Raw genomic sequence first — 20,703 nt, forward strand, 5'->3', positions numbered from 1 at the left:
CATACCAGCTGCTGCTGTTCGGGAAATATCAAGCCTAATAAGAGGGCAGGGATAGAAAATATCCCCAAAACTTAAGACCTTGGGCCTAAAAATTGGACCATTTTAACCTTTAGCCGTGACAAATGTTAACCGTAAAAGAAATTTAGCCACGAAAGTTAAAGTCTGAAGATCTCTTGTTTTGTTTGTCTTGTCTTGTGGCTTGATAATACAAAAATGGTATCACAATACATTTTTCCATCCCGGAATAGTCCAAGACCTTTAATGCCCGTAGTCGAGTCTACTATCTTACTAATAAAACGTAAAAAAGTTTGTTGGACAAGACTGATAAAAAAGTCTTAAACATCAAAAGTCAAACCAGTCCCAGGTCTAAGAAACAGAAGTAAACTGCAGCACAAGAACGGGTAAATCATTTTCATTTTTTAAAATGTTTATTATCTCAACTACAATTTATTTCATATATTCATTACGTTAGAAACCTTTCGATGAATTTCCATACAAACTCTTACAGTTTGCTCATTTCGTATGCGCGGCTTTCACAGTGTGAATTTCGACACTCTGAGACTATTTTGGTTGTTATATTCATGGCAACTAAATTGTTTGTTCGCTAAAAGTTATAAGAAAATAAATATCAAAGCCTCCAGGCCTTGCAGACTTTTAAGTTCAACATTCGTTGGTCTCCGGAGATGGTTCTCATTCTTTCTGGAAACCAAACGATCCCGGCATGCACTGCTCCTCGTCGTGGTCTTCATCCTGGGTGAACAAGGAGGCGAGGTCACCTAGCGTCAGACTGGAGTTCTCGCTGTCACGTGCTCCGGGTCTGTAGAGTGAAATAAAAAGAGATTACTAAGCGTCACGTTTAAGGCAATCGGCAAAATTACTTTTGAATTTGTGCTCTATTCTCCTAATCCTTAATAAATCACACAAAAAATACGAAAACGTCTCCTACTACAATTTAACCCCTATTAAAAGACCACCCTCGGGGAAATGGGTAGTGGCGGCTTAATTACAGGGGGCTGGCCGCTTAATAGAGGTAAAAGCAATACAAAAGCCCTCATTGGGACTTAGATTACTGGCCGCCCAATAGAAGTGGCCGTTTAATAGGTGGCCGCTTAATAAGGGTGCGACAGTATTCAGTGTAAATACAAATATTTTCAACCTATTGAAACAGCAGAAGACAGACGGCAAAGTTTCATTTTTGTCGTTAACCGCAAACGCATTGCTTAACCCCTTTACAATCAACAAATCAAATAGCCCGCTATAGCAAAGCCTGAGGGGATAGTGAGCGTGCAAACGTTTAATGTGCTGTTTCAGGTGGGAGCGGGGGAAGAGAGAGGGAGTTATAACTTGGTACCTAACACAGCCAGCCGGCTTTGACTGCAACAAGGAATGCATCCGAGACTCGACAGTTCCTCTTATGATAAAACGGTACACGTGAGTGGGCCTGTGGAAAAATAACAACAACAACGACAGTGATTATTTTTTTCTGTCACTGCACGATATTTAGAGAAAGAGTTAATGTGTAGTTTAGATGCCGTTGCAAATTTTGTGTAAGTGAGGCCTCGTCCACACTACGCCGGAGAAATTTAAAAACGCAGCTTTATTTCCACGGTTAGGCCTACCGTCCACACTAATCCGTCACGAAAACAGAGCTTTTCGAAAACGCTCTTCACACCAGAGGAATTTAAAAACGCTGGCTTTGCGTTTTAGTATGGACAAACAAACATTTTCAAAACAGAGCTTATCAAAAACGTTGAGTTTGCAATAATCATGTGATTTCCCCACTCGAGCTTTCCTCAAACACAAATCCAAAATGACCGATGATTGTTCCGTTTTCAAATTTCTCCGGCCTAGTGTGGACGGTGGAGTGAAAGGGAATAAGCAGTGTGGACGGTATCTGAAGACTTGCATATTACAAATTACCAAAACTCATTAACCAGGGGAAACGGTCGAGATCTATCTCAAAGTTCTCACAACGTAAATTAAATGAAATATTTGACAATGCTTGAGGAGATTTGAGACATACTTAGTTTGTCCAATGCGGTGTACACGACCCACAGCCTGTAATTCATGGGCGGGGTTCAAGGCAGGCTCCACTAACAACACGTGTGTCGCTTCAATGATGTTCAGGCCATTAGAGCCTGTCTGTAGAGGCAGAAGAAGCACACCTACCAGGGAATCCTGCTTGAACGTTTGAAGGTTTGACTGAGGAGAAGAAAACACATAATACACTTGAACTTTTAATCACTGAAGGACATCTGCTACCGAGACCGGACACACTCAACTTTGCTCCGCAGACACTCATTTTGATATTTGACTGTGTTTAACTGGACACTATTAAACTAAGTTGGTTGTCGCATCTACAAGAGTTGAAAAGTAAAGTTCACTGGGTACAGCTCCCTGGTCAGCTGACCAAAATCTCTGTGCGTGCGCACAGCAAGTAACTAGACCTCTAGACATCGGTATGGAATTGCTCTGATCGATTTTCGGCCGTCTCTCGAACGACAAATAGAAATGAACGAGAAGAAGTCTTCTTTCACAGGCTGAACTTGGATACGCATCGTTAAGGGTCTAACAAATTTTCATTGTGCTGTGCTTTCGTTAGACAGGTGACAGTCTGTTTTTCTCTCGAAATTCAGCAGGGATTATGAGGCAATACGATCGTGTAAGATGCCCGTTATCGGCCAGGATACAGCATTCAATACGAGGATAAAGAGAAATTAAGAAGCCATAGTTATCACGCCAAGTCGCCTTACGTAGTTAAGCGTTTATATACCAGCACCAGCAAACATATATGTGCACGCCGCTATAAGCCAAAAACTCCAATCGCACTCCGGTACGCCGCAAATTTTAAAGGCCATTCCGAAGATCTTCGGCGTAACTCACACTGAACGCACCCTGGCCTTTTGCGTTGTCGATCGCTAAACACTCGTCTAAATGACCTAAGAGAAAAGACCGGCTGTCAGCAGCCTATGCTTTCGTCTAACTATCAGCTCTGTGGAGAAGGTCAGGTGATTACCTGGAAAAGTCTGCTTCCAGTGATGTGCCTATATTTGATGCCATTCTCTTCCAACGCTTTTGCCAAGACACCAAGCACCTCCTGCCACTGCAAGAAAAACAAAATATTTGCAATTAGACAAAAAAAAAATAAAACTGCTGGTAAACCTGGAAGCTTACAGAGAAACTGGGACTTATAATAAATAAATCTCAGTTCCTGTTACATGAAGTGGCTTGCAGCATTGCTACCCTGCCCTGGATGGGATGCTAGTCTGTCGCAGGGTTACCCCTAGCCTTCTGTCAGATTGCCCCTGGCCAACAATTTGAGAGTACCCAGGGCATTTATACACCTGGGTGGAGAGAGACACCGTGAGTGTTTCGCTAAAGAACACAGCGCAAAGACAGCATCCACAGGTGGACTATTGACATCATTAGGTTTTGATAATGTGGCGGGATGAAAAATTATGAACTTACTGTTGAGAACACGAGACACTTTGCCGTACTGTCTGACGACTTAATTGTCAACAAGGTACGCACAACTGCTTCAACTTTAGTCGAATGGCTGCCCTGGAAAAAGCAAAAGAAAACAGAATTAAACAGATTGAAGTGCATCATTAAATTCCCTCAGTCAACAACTCTTCTAAAGTGCAGTACTTTTGGTCTGAAAATTTGTGATCCATCACGACAGTAGTGAGAGGAGTAAATGAGGCGTGTTCCCCTGATGCAACACTTAATTCTTACAGCTAACGTACAGGAACTGTATGACAATCTGAAAGGAGAATTAGCACGAGTAATCATATGGTGACGAGTGAAATTAAACAATAATTTCACGCGCATTTTGGCAAAAATTCTTATACAATGTAATTTTCCGAGCCTTCAGGCGACGGAAATTATTAGAATTTAGATAAAACATAAGTGAAATTATTTCCTTATTTCACGAGTATACCATTTGATTACCTTTTAATATCGTGGGCGACAAATTACGCTTACAATCGTGGGCTTTTGACTTGTTTATTGTATCGAGAAATTTCGCGCCAAACGTTGCCATGGCAATAGGCCCTTTGCACGATCCGGTCACCACACATTCTGGGACGCATATTGGACAGTGGGACTTCCAAAACAAAGGCAGGTCCAGGTGGACTGGTACGAGTTGCTTTGTTTTGGAAGTCCCACTGTGCAACTCGCGTTCCAACATGTGTGATTTTATACCATGTAACCGGGTCATGCAAAGGGCCTATTTGTAATAAATTAACGCTGAAATGTCGGGCCAAAATTAAGGAGTGATTTGTCACCCATGATATTACTATTTCAAGCTTGAGGCTGAACGGGATAAGTACCTTGACTGTGACATTTTCCTCTGTTTCTTTCGTCTGGCTCCTTGTGGTGCTCACGTAGGAGATTTCCTGTGCAAGGGTAGGTATCCGACACATTGGGCACTTAACATGTACGTTCCTCTGGCGGGGACCAATTCCAGCCTGTCGTAAGAGCACCCAGGCACACTGGCAGCATACACAGTGACCACAAGAGAAAACGCTCCACTGAAAGAATGACAGAGGATAGCAACATATTTAAAAGGTAAAACTACAGAAATATGTGAAGGTAAACGATTTTGACGAAAAGGGCCTTGGTTGGTTCATTTACCTGGACACCTAGCTGTTTGGTGCATATTGGACATGGTTCAGGATTTTTGCCATCGTGGCACGTCTGGGTCTGAAAGACAAACAGAAAAGTACTGTATGTATGCAGCCTGAATGATCTAACACTGCAGTGATATAAGGTACACTGAGAAACTGTACATCTTCAATGGCAGGTCTGTGCTAGAAATGTAGTATGCGAAAATAAATATAAAAGGCTTTTGAATACACATAAGCGTTAAGTACTTCTTATCAAATGCTTTACCTTCGCCAAATTGTTGAGGTAAAGAAGCTGACCAAGTTTTTTTCTCAGTTCAGTTTGGGCGACTATTCGATCGGACATGAATTTCAGGCGCTGTTGTTCCACCTTGGAAAGGAAAAGACTGATGAGCCAATGACATCATGCATACAGAGTTAGGGCCGATTTACACGGTACGACTTTGTCGCATGCGACAAGCTTACGACAGGCCTGCGACATGACTTGTTTCGTGCAAATCAAACCTACAACTCGCTTACGACTGTTGTGTACGTCAAAAAAAAGGTCGTAGGATTTTAAAACATTTGTTAAAACGCTGCGATTATCGTAGCCGAAGTCGATAGAAAATGACGTATTTTGTGACAAATTTCTACTGAGTAGGGGACGAAGGCGAAGTGTTCTTGCGTCAAAATGGCGGACGAAGTTGTTGTTGACTGATTCACATGAGGACGTTTCTCGAAAAGTATTGAACGGATTAAAGCGAAAAACATCTCTTTAGAAAGTTTTTTCAAAGCGCAGGACAGCTAAAATGTACTTTTTTACTGTTTGTTAGAACTTTCGCTCCGAAAATCCAGGTGCAAACTTTTGCGCATTTAATTTTGTAAGTGAAAATGTCGAGCGCGTGTAAATGGTCCTAAGTCATGTCGTAGGCCTGTCGTAAGCTTGTCGCATGCGACAAAGTCGTACCGTGTAAATCGGCCCTTACAATCACAATGGACGTCGGAAAAATTTTTGCGAAGAAATCAAAGAATACTTGTAGTGGATGGATAACATGAATATCATCTGTGACTGGCTCTCCTGGCAGCAGAAGCCTGAGGCGAGTGGTGCACATGTCCAGCTCATCCAGAGAGGAGATTCGTTCGTGAAGGGCAAACCATAGAGCTCTAAGAAACTGCGAAATAAAACACACAAAAAGCTACAGTGAATGCACTTACTGCTAGTCCACGGCCAGGGCTCAAGCCCACAGGAATAACCATTACCAACGTTCAAAAGGAAATAAAAATGGAAAACTGATAAGGTAGAAAAATGTCAGAGTGTCATCTTGTGAAAAATCACAAATGTTTTGGGCATAGCCCTTCTTCAGTGTGAAACCGTTCAACCGTTCAACCGCAGAGAACAATTTCTTTCTTTTTGTTCATCCTAAAAATTTACAATAACCATTTGACCACCGAGTCTCACCAAAGTAACAAAAGCAAGAAATAGAAGAATTTCCGTGTTATAAGACATTATTATTTGTTCTGAATTGTGAATTTCGATGAATTAATTAATTAAAGCGAAAGCAATAAAGACCTCAGTCAGACTTATCATTCTCACTTTCACGCTTTTCTAGATTTTTACTGTTACCATATATAGGCTAATTAGTCAACGTTTTCCTGGCAAGACAAGCAACACTGCGTCTAATGAGCTTTGAATCTAGTCAATGATAACTGTTCTACAGCGTACCTTAAATTCCTTCCTCAGTCCTTCAATTAAGTTCAAATGCAACCGACCTTCTTGAAGCAGTTGTGCAGTTGAAGCGGTTTCTGTTGAAAATGAAAGAATCAATTTTCACTATTCTTTAAACCCCAAAATTCAGAATGCGCGTTTACCATGTGTACTGTGAATTTTACAAAGCAGAGCAATTTTCAACTCACTGTTAATCTTGATGAAGCTATGCACCACTCGCAGAACCTTTTCAACCTCAGAGTCCGCTCTCAGGCCTCCAGTGTTACCATGGCGATGCCAATCAAGAGACTCGTCAGGCTGCAAACTTTGAATAGAGATAAAAAAAAAGCTTTCACCTTCAGACATTGTCTTGATTTACAATCAGAATCTCATAACTATCATTAAGAGAAATGTGCGTGAATCAGTTGGGAGAATTCAAAGACGGTTTCTTACCCTTGGTCGTCGACTCCCTTCATCCCTTGGTGACCGAATATTCGTGATTCATATTCTGTGAAAATGTCATCTACTTGACAAAATGCACACCTGGATAAAGAAACAAATAGTCTTACTTCAATCTGAAGATAATCTTGGATGCTTTCGACACAAACTATACGCGAATCTTTGACGACCACTGTTTATACATTTCTCCTCATTAACATACGACTTTGCGCATATAAGGCACCAGGCTAGACACGAATTGACTTCAAACATTTGAAGAACTTGTGAAATGTAGTAATTGGTGATATTTTTGGCTCTTTGGGTGTAATATTCGAGGAGAAATTGGCTTTCGAAACCTGCAACATTTCTCATTGGGTGGCAAAAGCGCTAGTGAGCTCAAACTCTTTGGAATATTTTGAGCTTTTGAACTTGCTTCGCACAAAAACGTATCCAATACATCGGGCTCAAATTATTTGGGACAGTTAATCGTGCTATGCCATTTCAACATTCAGGAGTAATGTTTTTGTAGCTCCATCAGAAACTGTATCGCTTATGATAATGAGGTAAATATTGTAAACAAAGATTCTCCTATGGCCATACTTAAACTGTCTTTTACTTGTTTTGTGGAAAAATAAAATTTTAGAAGAAGCTCTCGCAAAAGGAGGCGTTTTGGGAAAGCCATTGTTCTATATTTCTTAACTGTATATTTTGGAATTCACATTACTGTACAGCCGTCTACATACCTAAGAGAATGGTTGTCCTTTGCTGGCCGCAAACAACACTCTGCACTGGCCTGGACCATCTGAGACGATGGGGGCACCACAAGCCTGTTCAGGGCTTCCAACAAGTTTTTATGAGTTGACTGTAGTGTAAGAGGTGAACGACAAAAAAAGCGTTGATTACGGCTTTGTGTCATGCATTGACATCAAAGTTGCTTGCATACTTCGTTTTGCCTCTAAGTTATGAGTTCCAAGATATTTCGTCTTTGAACAAATGGCCTTTGCCACTCAAGATAAAGTCTGCATTGGGCCAAGTGCTCCAAACTGCTAGAGTTTATCCCAGTTTCCGTAACATTTCTTCTCCCCCCTGAATGGGATGCTATTCCATTGCAGGGTTACCCCCAGCATCAAATTCGCCTGTACCCATTTACACACCTGGGTAGAGAGAGGCACTATAGGAGAAAAGTGTCCTGCCCGAAAACACAACACAATGTCCCCAGCCAGGGCTAGAACCCGGAACACTTGATTCAGAGTCCAGCGCGCCAACCAGGAGGCCACCTCCCACTAAGCCACTCAAGATACATCTAGTCAAAAGTTTTCTTTAATTAAGGCACCTGTCAATTATGGTCTCAGAGACTAGCTCATATGCAAGTGTTAATAGTTGGAGTTGGTTCTTATTAAACTGGTTAGTATAACAACAATTATGTACTATACGGCATTTCATGTTATCTTGTACATATAAGGATTTGGCGTTGAACAAATTATTCTACTCTTACCAAAATGTGGATCACTAGGTCACAAGTACAACCAAGATTTTTTCAAAGTCCGTCAATCGCTTTTTGCATCTTCATCCCTTGTCCTTTGCTATTTTATTACTGAAACACCAGATAACTTGTGCCATGTAGTTCTACATACCTCGATCAAGTCAAGCTTGGATGAAACAAGATACTGCAGTCCATGAAGGTCCTTAAATCTGAGAAATAACATAGACAAGCCAAATTCCTTTCAGCCACTTCATGATCATGTAAGTAAGAGTGATTGGATCAAGTGGAGTCCAATTCAGAGAGTCTTTTGAGAAGTCTTTTGAGAACTTCCTTTGAGCGAAAAAGTCAGTAGCGCTTTCCCTCAGTTTTAAAAACATTGCGTTGGAAGCCATCAAAGCGTGCCCACTTGACATGCGAATGGCGTAGGTGGCCAATTACAAAAAAGTTGTAATTGGACACCTGCTTGATCTCACGCCAATTATGTGATAAGTGGGCATGCTGAGAAACAATCACGATCGAGAATTCTATCATAGATACGATTAGCTAATAATTTTACACTTAAATGTGCATTCACACGGCCTGCATGCTGTTAAGCAGCAAGCAAAAGATAGTTTTACAGACCTTCCAATGGAGCTAAGGTCCATGTCAGTTGCTGAGAGTTCATCTTTAATTCTGTAACAAAGATCACTTTCCATTCCTCTTGTCGCTACAGACTGAAGAGCTTCAATCCACCATGGAGACTGGATATCTACCTACATGTACGTTATATCACAGACATGTCATATACGCGTTAGTAGCTACTAACTTACAAATAAGATCATCTCCATTTTTGAGCATTACAAGTTGCATTTAATTGCATGTAATCTGCTACTACCAGGGCTCAGTTGTTCAAAGCATGATTAAACTCATCCCAGATTGGTGTAAATTTTAATTTCAGTTTTGCAACGTTTCAGAAAGGTTTCTTGTACATATTATCTATCCTCCACTGCTGCAATAGACTAATCTAAAACTCCACAAAACAACAGCAATGAGAACACTTTTATAGCAGAGAAATTTAAATTTTGATCAACGTTTGATTTAAAGGGACACTATCATGAGTTGCACATGTGTAAACTTTCGATCTCGGGTTTGGATTTACGTCTGGCAGACAATTTTATGCAGACTATGCAGTGAATGTACCTTGGCCAGTTGAGCTACTTAGTGCATCTTGACCACCAAATCATAACTTTTTTAAGAATCTAAATTCACTTAGCTTTCTCCTGATGTATCGAACATAGATTTCTGTGCAGATATGCTGGCGAAACAAGTTACCTATAACAGAATACTGCTGCTTTGACTTAATTTTAAACTTGAATGCAAGATGGATGGAAATATCACCTTTTTTCCTATCTCAGCAAGACTGGTTTGGGCAACATCAAGGTTTTGCTGTGCTGCAGTTACTTGAACATTAACCCTTGTTGTGTAGACATTTTTTAGTTCCTTCACCTGGAAAATATGAAATAAGGCTAGGTGACCACTCCTGAAGGCAACCACAATGATCCATTCTCAACAACACAACAAAAACGTAACTAATGCTTACTTCATCTGGTAGTTTATCATCTCTCAAAGTATTTGAACATCCTGGGTAGCGACGACTGAGGACATCAGATAGGTTGAACAGTGTGTGCAATTTCTGTGTAAAATAAGAACATTATATCAAGTCTTGATAAGCTTAATGTAAGTAAATATTGAGCATTGATCGATTGGTTGCAGAAGTTGAAAATTGATTTCTTTTTCAATTTTTCTTTATTGTGTAGTTCCCAAAAATATCCATACCTCCCCCATGGATGAGATTTTTCTAAGGACCCCCCCCCCCCCATCCCTCTGGAAATTCTAAGCTTGAGACATTTCTTTAAATGTTTGGGTCTTACAGGCAGCCCCCCTCCCCCCATCCCCCCACCCCCTCACTCTCAGGAAATTCCAATCCCTTCAGTGGGGAGAGTATGGATATTTCTAGAACTGCACAATGTGACAAGGTAAAACACAAAATTTTTCAAGTGATCTATATGTACACAGTTTACTTTCATCAGAAGTGCTTAAATTTGCATAATATTGGTTTCTGGACAAGTGGAATGTCCAAAATTGAGTAAATGGGAAATTCTGTACAAAAAGAATCTTTCACCATGTTTGAAGTCAAAAGTGAAGTTGATTTGAAATTCTTACATCCTAATGAGAAAGTTAATATTTCTATTGTCAATCTCAGATGTTTAAAGTCAGCAACATGTCTGTGTGTTTGACTTACTTGTAGTGCATCAGTCCTAAATGTGTTTTCATGTTCTGTCCATGATCTCATTGCCTCTCTGTACATGTCAACAGCTCCTGGCCACTAAACAGTAAAATTATACACATGGATAGGTTACCAAAAATTGAGCACATACAGTCAGATGGATTTATAGACCTGCAGTTAAAATTGTAATCAAATTTGTAAGTGCTAAACCCTAACTCAAGGTAAACACAGCCAATTGCTTAATCAATAAGTTATGCAATGCAGTTTCTTTGTGTCACAGAAAACCTTGCAGCATGATGGAAATAACACAAGAGATTTGCGAATCACAAGTGGGGGAATCGATCAATTAGGCAGGCTTTACAACTGCTCTACCAACATCCCAAAACATTCTTAAGTTTGAACTCAGCTTGTATTGTAATTATAATTTTGTAAAAAAAACAAAAAAAACTAATGGAAGTAATTTACAAACCTCTTCCTTCAACATGTGAATCCCAGCAAGACCTGAAAAAAGATTTTGATATCAATACTGACTTCACTACTGTTTGAAAATAAATTTTCTCCAGTTCACCTCAAACTAGATTACTTTAAAAAAAATCTGTTATCAATGGAATTTGCATGCTTGCCACTTCATTAACTGGAAAGTGAGAAACCTTAGAATGAAACAATATAAATTCTCAACTAAATAAATTTTATTGCATGCATTTCATTTGCACTTTACTTAATTAACAAGACGCTAAAAACAAACCATTGAAAGCGAACAAGAGTTGCCGATGTGCTTCCTCACATTCCAGCTTAGCTTTTGTTATCAAACTTTCCAATAACTTGTCCATAGTGAGTGTACTAAAAAACATAGACATTCAAAAGACATCTGATTACTAAAAAACTTGATCAACATATACAGCATATAACTGCCTGAGAAACCCGGGCTATTCTTATTTTATTAAATCAATTGAGTAAACTACAATCACCTAATTAATGAGTTAATAGAATTTAACCTCAAGCCAGAAAAAAAAGCCCCTTCCATCAAAAACTTGATGAACATTTAATTTTGCAATGAAATATTAAACATCATCTGGGGGTTAATGTTAGCTATGGCCCTCTGATCTACCACTGAATTCCAAACACTAAAGTTGAGTGACTAATGGTGTCAGTTGTCACACCCAATTAAACCAACTCTTGCTACAACAGACGATTTGATTGCATTGGAAGGTAAAATGTCAGGCATTGATAGGTACGAATGGCAATATTCTGTCTGAAAAAAAACCCATGTTGTGCCATGTAAAAAATTATATGGTCCGCAACAAAGATCGGTCCACCCTTATCTCCTAAGGAAACCCTTATCATCTGATCTGAGACAAAAAAAAAATCATCAAATATGATATCATTGAAAGAGGAGGTGACCTGCTAACAATGATCATTCCAATCAATTTGTGGAGTTTCTCAATGAGTGACAACATGTCTTTTCTTGAAAAGAATGTCATCATTCCCACTTAGTAATGTTTGATGTTTTGGATTGCTCTCTAATCAATCAACCATTACGTCAAGCATGATGTCCAACTAGCAAAGACATTTCTTGGAGATTGGAAGCATTATATTACCATTACCTTTTCTGCATTGAAAGAAAACCTCCTCTCACTGCCTGAGGGTGACAACAAGCTTGGCGAAGCCGTAACAAGGGGTTCAACAACTACAATGAAATGAAAAAATAAAAAAGCTGCAACTTACACGTTAAATGACACTGGTAACCAATGCTGTCTTAGTTTGATATGTACAGTGTCATGTGCTCAGTCAGCGGTTGCACATGTGCAATGACCTGTTATGCAGTGTCTTGCTGAGTCACCATGTTGGAATGAAGTGTTAGGTGTTTTTCATCTTAGTGAATCTGGTTTGCAGAGATACATCAAAGTGTTTCCAAGTAGTTATCATATAATTTTCTGTAATTAGATGACAGGTTACCTGATGGACTGTGTGTCTGTCTATAGCGCTTAACATGGTGTCTGACTTCTCCCAGTTACCCAGCATCTAGGAACAAATTAAACGTCAAAGCAATCTATTACAACCATTGCTTTTGCTGAGGTTTTCTTCCTGCGGGGAATATAGCCAAGTAAATTCTGAGAAAAACTATCAGTAATCAGACTTGGAAATTTCCTAGAAGTTGCCTTGAAAAGAAATTAACTGAATGTTTGTTTATTAAACTGTCAAATGAAAATAATATACACGTCTTAATACCTTCATAGCAGTGCCTGCACACTCTTCATGTTGTCGGCGATAAAAATGCTGTTCAACAGGAGAAAATGTCAACCACTTAACTTTCTCATCCTGGTCTGGAAGCTGAATCTAAACATATTAAGTAAATACATTAAGAAAGTCTATAATAAATATTTAGACAAATGTTATTATAACTTTGTTTCAAACAGGCAGAAACATTCATTTGAAAATCACCTTTAGTCAGAAGTCCACATTTATGATTATACGTCTACATCTACGCTTAGTTAAGTCAGTAAAAATCGTGAGATATCACACCAACTATAAAAATCTGAATAAAAATATTACAATGGGATAATAAAAAATAAAAATAAAAAAATCTATTTTATAAAACTAATACAATGGAATATCAATAATTGTTAAATAGCAGACCTTTTTCCTGCTACAGCATGCTCATTCTTTGGCCAGTTCACAGTCTCATGATATCTAACAATGAAACTGTTTACTGCCAAACGCCATGACTGGGCAACATTGCAAAAACTATGACGTCAAACGGGAAACAGTTCACAGTTACCTGCGAAATGTTGACCGCAGTTGCACGTGATCAGAGCGTGTAGTTGAAGGTGGCCTAATGTTGTCGCTGGAATCTCAGCGCAATTTTCAAAATTTGCTTTTGTTTTGTTTTGCTATGAAACAAATCACTTAATGACTGGTCCCTTGGGGAACAGTGAATTTTGTTTCCCTCAAATCTCAATGTTTCCTGGGAAACATTGAGATTCACAGGAAACAAAATTCACTGTTAATTATTAACTAGCTTTGATTATGATAAAATATTTCTGTAGAGAAATTCGGTTATGAACTAATAATAAAATATTATGCTTCAGAGATGTCAAGCCAACCACTGTAAAGTAGCATTTTTCCTTCATCATTACTCATTGTGAATTATGCAACTTTAAATCAAAAGTTAGTGTCAGACAAATGAGCTTATTATACCTCATTGATAACATCCTTCTTTGCACTTCGCCACATGATCTTGGCCAGGATGTCATACAAGGCTTGCCTTTGTCCATTCCTGTATGGTTCATACAGTAAGGCCTTCCACCATTTTTGATGACAGTATGGATCAACACCAAGAAACAACAGCAGACCATAAATATCTAACCAAAGTCAATGGACATTTCATTGATATCATTAATGACAATGGGTGATAATCAGTTGGTCTTGGCGTAACCTCAATGTAACCTGCATAGTAAGCATTCCTGTACAAATGAAAGAGCTTTCTCCATATTCTGACTGTGCAAGGATTCATTCACCACCCCCATCACCACCTTCTTCATCAGTTTTGTGCTCTTGCCCCAATTTTCCGGGGACCAGTAAGCAAGGAACCCTTTGTTTGTATGGGAACACTTGCCGTACAGGTAACCTTCTAGCATTACCTTCTAGTCCCTTCTGTATTGGTGTTCCTGTGACACACCACTGGTGTACACTGCTCAAATGTAGTGCTACTTCTGCTGCCTTTAAAATACAAAACACTTTATTAACAACAGATTTACAACCTATAAAAATTACTGTGTATATATACTCTAATACTTAGCCAAAACAAAAAGTGGAGCGGGGTTGTTCAAAGCTTGATTAAGCTAACCCAGGATAAGCGAGAATTTTGATTTGAGTTTCGTTACTTTACCTTGAGGTTTTCTGTATATTGTTTGGCCCTTTGCTTTGAGTTTGAATAATCTCAAACTACATAAAACAAAAGCAGTGGAAAACATTTGTATAAAAGAATAATTTATACTTTGGTTAACTTTCAATCCTGGGTTAGCTTTAACCGGCTTCTGAATAACTATTTATTACAACAAGTTAGCCTGACATGAGCCCACGATCCAACCGAAAACCCAGCACTTGATCAGCAGTCAACTTTAAAAGAAGATACATGACCTTGATGAGCTCTAAACTTGAGCCCACGATATGGTCACATAATGCTGGTCAGCGGATACCTTGTTCTGACAGGTGTCAATTGACCATAACATGGATGTCCCATATCAAGGACGTACACTATAAACTAAGGCTGCATGTCTCTGTCAACCTATTAGCTGGAGTATGGTTGCTGCGACTCCACTGCCACCATTGTGTGTACGTGCCCACATGCAATACTGCTAGCCATGATAACCATGAGAAATCAATTCATGGGTTTCCTTTACTTTTATATGTGGGTATAAGCATGAAATCCAATGAACGAATTTTGTAAATACTAAGCAAGCAACATCAAAATAATTTATAGATTACTAATTATAACTAAATTATTAACAATAATTAATTATTAATGGTTAAAAATAATTAAATAATTATTCATAAAATTCCCTTAGTATTACGACAAAATATTTACAAGGCAAAAAATGATTAAAAAAGCAAAACACTTTTTTAACCATTTTTGAACATTTTTTAGCCTTGAAAAAATTTTGACAATTTTATAATGTAATATCTATTTATAACTGCCTGAAACTATCAATGACCAGTACTGACCTTGGCTGTTGTACTCTCCACCATCTGCGCCTCATCAAGACAAATGCGCCAAAACATGACCCCTGTTAGAGGGCTTGGTAGTGCTACATATCGCTTGTCGTATCGCATTGACCTCCCACCACTTCCTGCAAAACAAACGTACCCCATTCAAGAGGGACGTACAGGGGTATTCTCATGATGCATGATTAGCTGATTTTATTTTCTGTGAACAAGAATTTAGCAAATTACCCAGATTCGTGATCTGTGACCTGAAGGTCTTGCATGACCCACGAAGAACTTGAATTATTAACCGTTATTTGTGATTTCACCACTCTATTTTACATGATTTTGAGACGCCAGCCATCCAAATGGTTAGAGTAGTCTATCGAGAGTGACTTAAGTATAACATTTACAATATGGAGCCTTGACTTAGCCTTTCATGATTTAGCTTCCTTCAAACACTCTTTCGAGTGTAAGAGCAGGTTATTAAAAAGAGCACCTCACTTGCTTATTTTCATGATTCAGAAAAAACGGAATCTTTATATCCATGATCCTCTATTTTTTCCATTCGTGAACTGTGCCAGAGACCCCCCCCCCCCCACCCCCTGTACAACCCTCATTCAACAAATCCAGATCAGTTTCCACAAATCTATAAACCTGCAACACAAAAAGAGTTTTTCATTTGGGATGTTTTGATGCGAGAAAAGAATGCAGACAGAACAAAGATCTTAAAGAATCAGTCAAAAAAATTTTTAAGAGACTTAGGTTGACCTGGACACCCAACTGCAGTTGATGGATTCTTGCACTCACTCCTTCATCCTTCAAAGAGAAGTCAGAAACCACCCATAGTGTCATGAAAACATCATGACAGCCATATACAAAAGTATGATTATTCATAGTTTTCACTGACCTTGCTTACATCCTAAATGAAAGAAGTCTGATCTCAAGGTTGAATACGTTGTCAAGATTATGTCATGGTCGGCAAGGACTTCTGGGGGAACAAATCCCATTTTTGCCACACCCTTGTATACCTTGAAATGTTTCAGAAATAACAGCGAGCAAGATTACAAGGTGTCACTTATGTCACAATATCAATTTTTAAAATCATTTTAATTTGTGATGGGCAAAATTAAAATAATAGTTCATATGTAGTACATTACCAACCAAGTTATATCAAATAAACCAAATGTAAACAAGAAAGATCAAGGCAGATTGTTTAGGCTGGAGTAAACTTGAAAAAATTGGCCATTGTATTCAAGATATGCCCATCTTTTATGTAGCCCTTAAAAATTCATTTTAGAAACTCTAATTCTTCTTACCAGCAGTTTAAGAGTTGAGGGTTTTGTGTGCCTGGAAATCTCATCCACCCACTGCTGGGCAATGGGAGCAGGAGAGATGATCAGAGTTGCCCGAGATGGAATGGCTACCTGCAATCAAATTTAAAAATTTGCCAGTCTGCATCTATTTAGCCAACCAACCAACCAGACAAAATCCAAATGTACAATTAGGGCTCAACAGACTTTGGCCAAAAGTAGAAAGTACTGTAACAGTTACAGGGCTTGAAAAAAGTCCTGTCTGGTCATCCAGGAAACCTAGATTTTCCTGCTGGGCTTGCAAATGAATTTTTATTGTCACTTTCTTGATGGGCAAGAACCCAGGCAGGTCGTCTGCCAACTAAATAAAAAGAGTAAACATCTTTCCCATGGCAGCAAAGTTTGAGAACTGATTAACCCACGGGCAAGTTGGAATTCAATTTTTTTGCGAGCCCTGTGTTAGTACTACAACTACTTCAAAGGGGCAATAATGTAGTCAGGTTGCAGCCAGCAAATTAGTGTCTGGCTTTTGTACTGGTTGAAGGAATGCTTATCACGAGCTGAAAACTCAGTAGACACAAAGACTTGTGGTCATTTGAAGGTGTTAAGCTCGGAGAAGCCAGTAAGATGTGTTAATATGCTGGCTATATTTTTCCTCAGCCAAACATCCTAAAAGGATATCTTTACCTGGTTTACTGCACAATGTGGACACAAAAACTTGCCCGGACAGTCATATTGAAGACACACAGCATGGAAAACTGCTTGACAACTGCAACAATGCAATAGTTTGTCGCCACAACGGGCAATATTTATGCCACAGATGCATTGGCATTTTATAACTGAAGTGCGTTTTTCTACAGATGTAGCAGTTACTGAACTTGCAATCTGTTCATCTCTTTGAAGTTCTGTTACAAGGTTGTCTGTCTGATTACAAGACATTGTACTGTGCGCAGGCATACATGTAGAGCTGTTACCATCTCCAGTGACTGCTACTGTATCGCCATCGCTATTACCAGTGCATAATGTCAGGGTACTTTTGGAACAAGATGACCCTTGGTTGCAACTGACTTCTGTAGGATCATTGTCAATTTTGTCACAACTACAGTCTGGTTTATCTGCATTTCTGTCAGTACCCTCTTGGTTACAACAGTCACATTCTGTAGGTTTCATTTTAGAGCACTCCTGAACATTAGTAACTGATGCAGACTCAATTTCTGCCTCTCTCTCACATCCAGTCTTTGATGCTGTGCCGAGTTTGCTAACATTTGAGTACTGGTCAGCTGTTGTAGTGTTGTCCAGTAACTTGTGTTCCAATGAAGGTTTACGATGACACAAAATACATGCAATGACCTCTACTGTCTTTCCAAGCCCCATTTCATCTGCTAAGATTCCTCCAAGAGGTGGCAATGGTGAGCAAAATCTTTCTTTTGTGAGCCTATAAGTTAGGAAAATAAATTTATCAGACAAACATTTAATTCACACACTTCTTTCAATGAAAATTCACCATGCAAGGGAATTCTGTCATCAATCTGGGTGCCAAATGTTTATCCTGGTAGTGAATACATAAGTAGTATTTCAAACTCTCTGGGACTCCTCTCACTAGAAACAGCTAATGATAGGAAGCAATGTTGGTTATTTGGGTAATTGTAAAGAACAGCTCCCAAAAAACCTGCAGGTCACCTGTAGGCTGTTGGTCAATTGTCTGTCAATAATATGTTGGTCGTCTGTCAGCTATCTTTCAATTGCCTGTTGGTCGACTGTGGGCCTACTGCTGTGAAAAAGATGGCCGACACAGAACAAAACATGGACCAACTGTCAGTAACCTGTCAGTAGGCTTGTTGGTAACCTGTTGGTAATCTGTTGGCCGACAGTTGATCGACAGTTGGTTTCGGGAGCTCTTCCTCTCTTCCTCACAATTGCCACTATTTGTGCATGTGCACACTGTCCTGTGCCATAATTCAAAATACTATCAGCAATAATCACATTTGCACTCTGATAAGCTGATTTGCTGAATGTCTCATAACGTAAGAATTCAAAAGTTATTACAGAGCCCTGTCAGATTTTATTTAACAAACTGTTATACCTTCCAGTGTAAGGATTAAAGTATATCAGCTTTCCGTCCAAACTCTTGACTTCCCGCCATAATGGGTGAATTGTTTCAGCTGTAAGGACATAAAAAAAATCAAAAATCAAAATCCAAGAGATCTCAGACTCTAATATTACCTCCTTGGCCCTAAAAAAAGTTGTTTAAAGTAGAGCTCTACAAACATTCAACCACAAAAATGTACCAAATGTCGAAAAAACTTTCCTTTGAAAACACCAAAACTCAGCCAAAATATAACTGAAAACGTATTTTATGCACTTTCATTTTTATGGTCTGGGAGATTTGGCAACCCATATAGGAGCCTGGGAGATTTATTCTGTATACCGAAGACTCCTGGATAATATGGGAGAGAGTTAGCATAGATGCATTTAGTCTAAAGATACTGTTTGAGAAAGAGTACAAACCTTGCAGTAAAGTAAAAAGATCTCATTTTACCAAGTGAAACTCGCAGAAATTATATTGCTAACATACCCAGTTGCTTTGTGTGTGATGTTGCTTGACTGCCTTGTTCTCTTCGTAGCATCCACTCTACTGCACGTCTTTGGTATCCTCTTAAAACAGGTTTCAGAAGAGGATGCTGCACGTCAAAAAAATTTACTCCACTTGATCTGTTGAGCTCTGCATTACAGTCAGACTTGCAGTCATTGTGTGTGCTGCATGCACGGCAGAGTGGATGGTCAGACACTAAAGAGTCTTGGAGCAGTGTGATATCTCCTTTTGCCAAATCAGCAGCGCAAGTTCTCTCTTGAACAGACTTTATAGCATCATACAGTTCATCAAAACTTTTGTCCATTACTAGATTATTACAGTCTTGTGAGAGCAAATCATGCTCTACAGGAAAGTCATAAAACCAGTCCATTAACAATTTCATCATCTTGTCTGTTTTCCTATTTGTCACATCAACACTAGCAAATGGAAGTTTAGTGAAGCTGCTCTCATTTAAACACACCACAACTTCCCAGCTGTCTTTTAAAATATGCTGCTCCGGCATTAACACAAGGGATACAACGCCTTTGCTTTGCAGATAGACTAAAGCGTCTAGTTTATCCTTTGAGACGGACGGAACTACAGCCTTAAATGATACCTGTCTCAAAGAATCATTGTTTAGACCATTCGTGTTTTCTGTTAATGGGCATTCTTGCTCAAAAGATAGCCTTACAATAACACAAGAATGACAGCCAGCGGTGCTCCAAAGCTCATCAGCATCAGAAGACACATTTGTTCCATTGACTGTTCTTACTTCATCTTCTTGAGTCTTGTTGGTGCACAAACTAATACTGAACAGACCCAGTTGGCAAACACAGCCATTAGGATAACTGTTCTCCAGCTTCAACTCGATGTTTTTGCTTCGATCGTCAGCTTGCCGCTTACCTCTTTTCCTAGAATTCAAAATTCTCGAAGAGTTGTTGCTTTCAGTAGCTGGAGAGGAGTAAATACCAGTTGTTGCCGTTGATTCATCACCGTCCGGGTCAATGCCGCCATGTGCCTGCATGAGTTGATCGAACATATTCCACGTCATTTTAGTTCGCTTTTCTTCACTGAATCTTTCTGGTGGTTTCTGTTTCCTTTTCCTACTTGACATCTTGAGAAAATTCTCGTTTCTGTTTAATAGAGTTCTTGTCTGTAGCAAAACATTCAACTAGTTCAAAATTACATAATGACCGAGAGTAAAATGACTATTGTGTGGTGTATGCCACACCAAACTGTCTCAAGCAAATTTGTGCCCAGGCTCCACGCGTACCTTGGTCTGTCTGTTGCGTGGCTTTTGCTTGCATGGAAAACTTGAACGGCACACAATTATTTTCTTTTACAAACAAAACTTTAACAGTTAGAGAGAAGAAGGAGAACCATTGTTTTACGGCTACACATATATCCATACTAATGTATGGTCCCGAGTAAGTTAGTTCAGCGGGCCAATAACTAAAATCTACCAATCAGATTGCTCCATATTGGCGGTCCAATATTCCCTCAGTATTGGAGAGGGCACTGTCCCGAATGATCCCACACGATCACTCTTGAAGATTTTTTTGGCTGTTTTATTTCTTACGTCTCCAAAATAACTTGCTTTTTAAAAACAAAAAAGATT

The 20,703-nt window shown here is 39.2% G+C and overlaps 1 protein-coding gene across 3 annotated transcripts; it reads right to left on the minus strand.

Moving 5' to 3' along the window:
• Positions 1-409: 409 nt before the first annotated feature.
• Positions 410-20,312, minus strand: LOC110068100 (E3 ubiquitin-protein ligase SHPRH-like). 3 transcript variants are annotated; one of them, XM_089271187.1, is made up of 31 exons: positions 19,089-20,309; positions 18,597-18,675; positions 17,201-17,948; positions 16,520-16,627; positions 16,111-16,231; positions 15,222-15,346; positions 14,138-14,216; positions 13,695-13,858; positions 12,726-12,833; positions 12,453-12,518; positions 12,101-12,183; positions 11,242-11,336; positions 10,966-10,997; positions 10,512-10,595; positions 9,810-9,902; positions 9,608-9,715; positions 8,852-8,982; positions 8,382-8,439; positions 7,491-7,609; positions 6,763-6,852; positions 6,519-6,634; positions 6,328-6,407; positions 5,591-5,776; positions 4,894-4,995; positions 4,636-4,704; positions 4,332-4,532; positions 3,469-3,561; positions 3,017-3,103; positions 2,024-2,202; positions 1,352-1,441; positions 410-817 (listed from the first exon to the last, which is right to left on the minus strand). In XM_089271187.1, exons 1-31 carry the CDS (start codon positions 20,197-20,199, stop codon positions 691-693), a joined length of 4,932 nt encoding a protein of 1,643 aa, XP_089127313.1. In that variant the 5' UTR covers positions 20,200-20,309; the 3' UTR covers positions 410-690. The 3 variants fall into 3 exon arrangements, 2 of the variants coding, with proteins under 2 accessions (XP_089127313.1, XP_020631129.2); XM_020775470.2 differs by having other exon boundaries at positions 5,639-5,776; positions 19,089-20,308; XR_016201373.1 differs by lacking the exons at positions 410-817; positions 1,352-1,441; positions 2,024-2,202; positions 3,017-3,103; positions 3,469-3,561 and having other exon boundaries at positions 4,467-4,532; positions 5,572-5,776; positions 19,089-20,312.
• Positions 20,313-20,703: the final 391 nt, after the last annotated feature.

Source organism: Orbicella faveolata, unplaced genomic scaffold (assembly GCF_042242905.1).
Source record: "Orbicella faveolata isolate gen_17 unplaced genomic scaffold, um_ofav_v1 contig_34, whole genome shotgun sequence".
Classification (NCBI taxonomy): domain Eukaryota; kingdom Metazoa; phylum Cnidaria; class Anthozoa; order Scleractinia; family Merulinidae; genus Orbicella; species Orbicella faveolata.

Coding starts and splice junctions, on each gene's coding strand:
- LOC110068100 (XM_089271187.1), bottom strand. CDS start 20,199: ATGTCAAGTAGGAAAAGGAAACAGAAACCACCAGAAAGATTCAGTGAA. Junction 12,834..13,694: donor AGAAGGATGTTATCAATGAG/GTATAATAAGCT, acceptor TAATATGTTTAG/ATTCAGCTTCCAGACCAGGA. Junction 6,635..6,762: donor AAGGGAGTCGACGACCAAGG/GTAAGAAACCGT, acceptor CTCTATTCAAAG/TTTGCAGCCTGACGAGTCTC.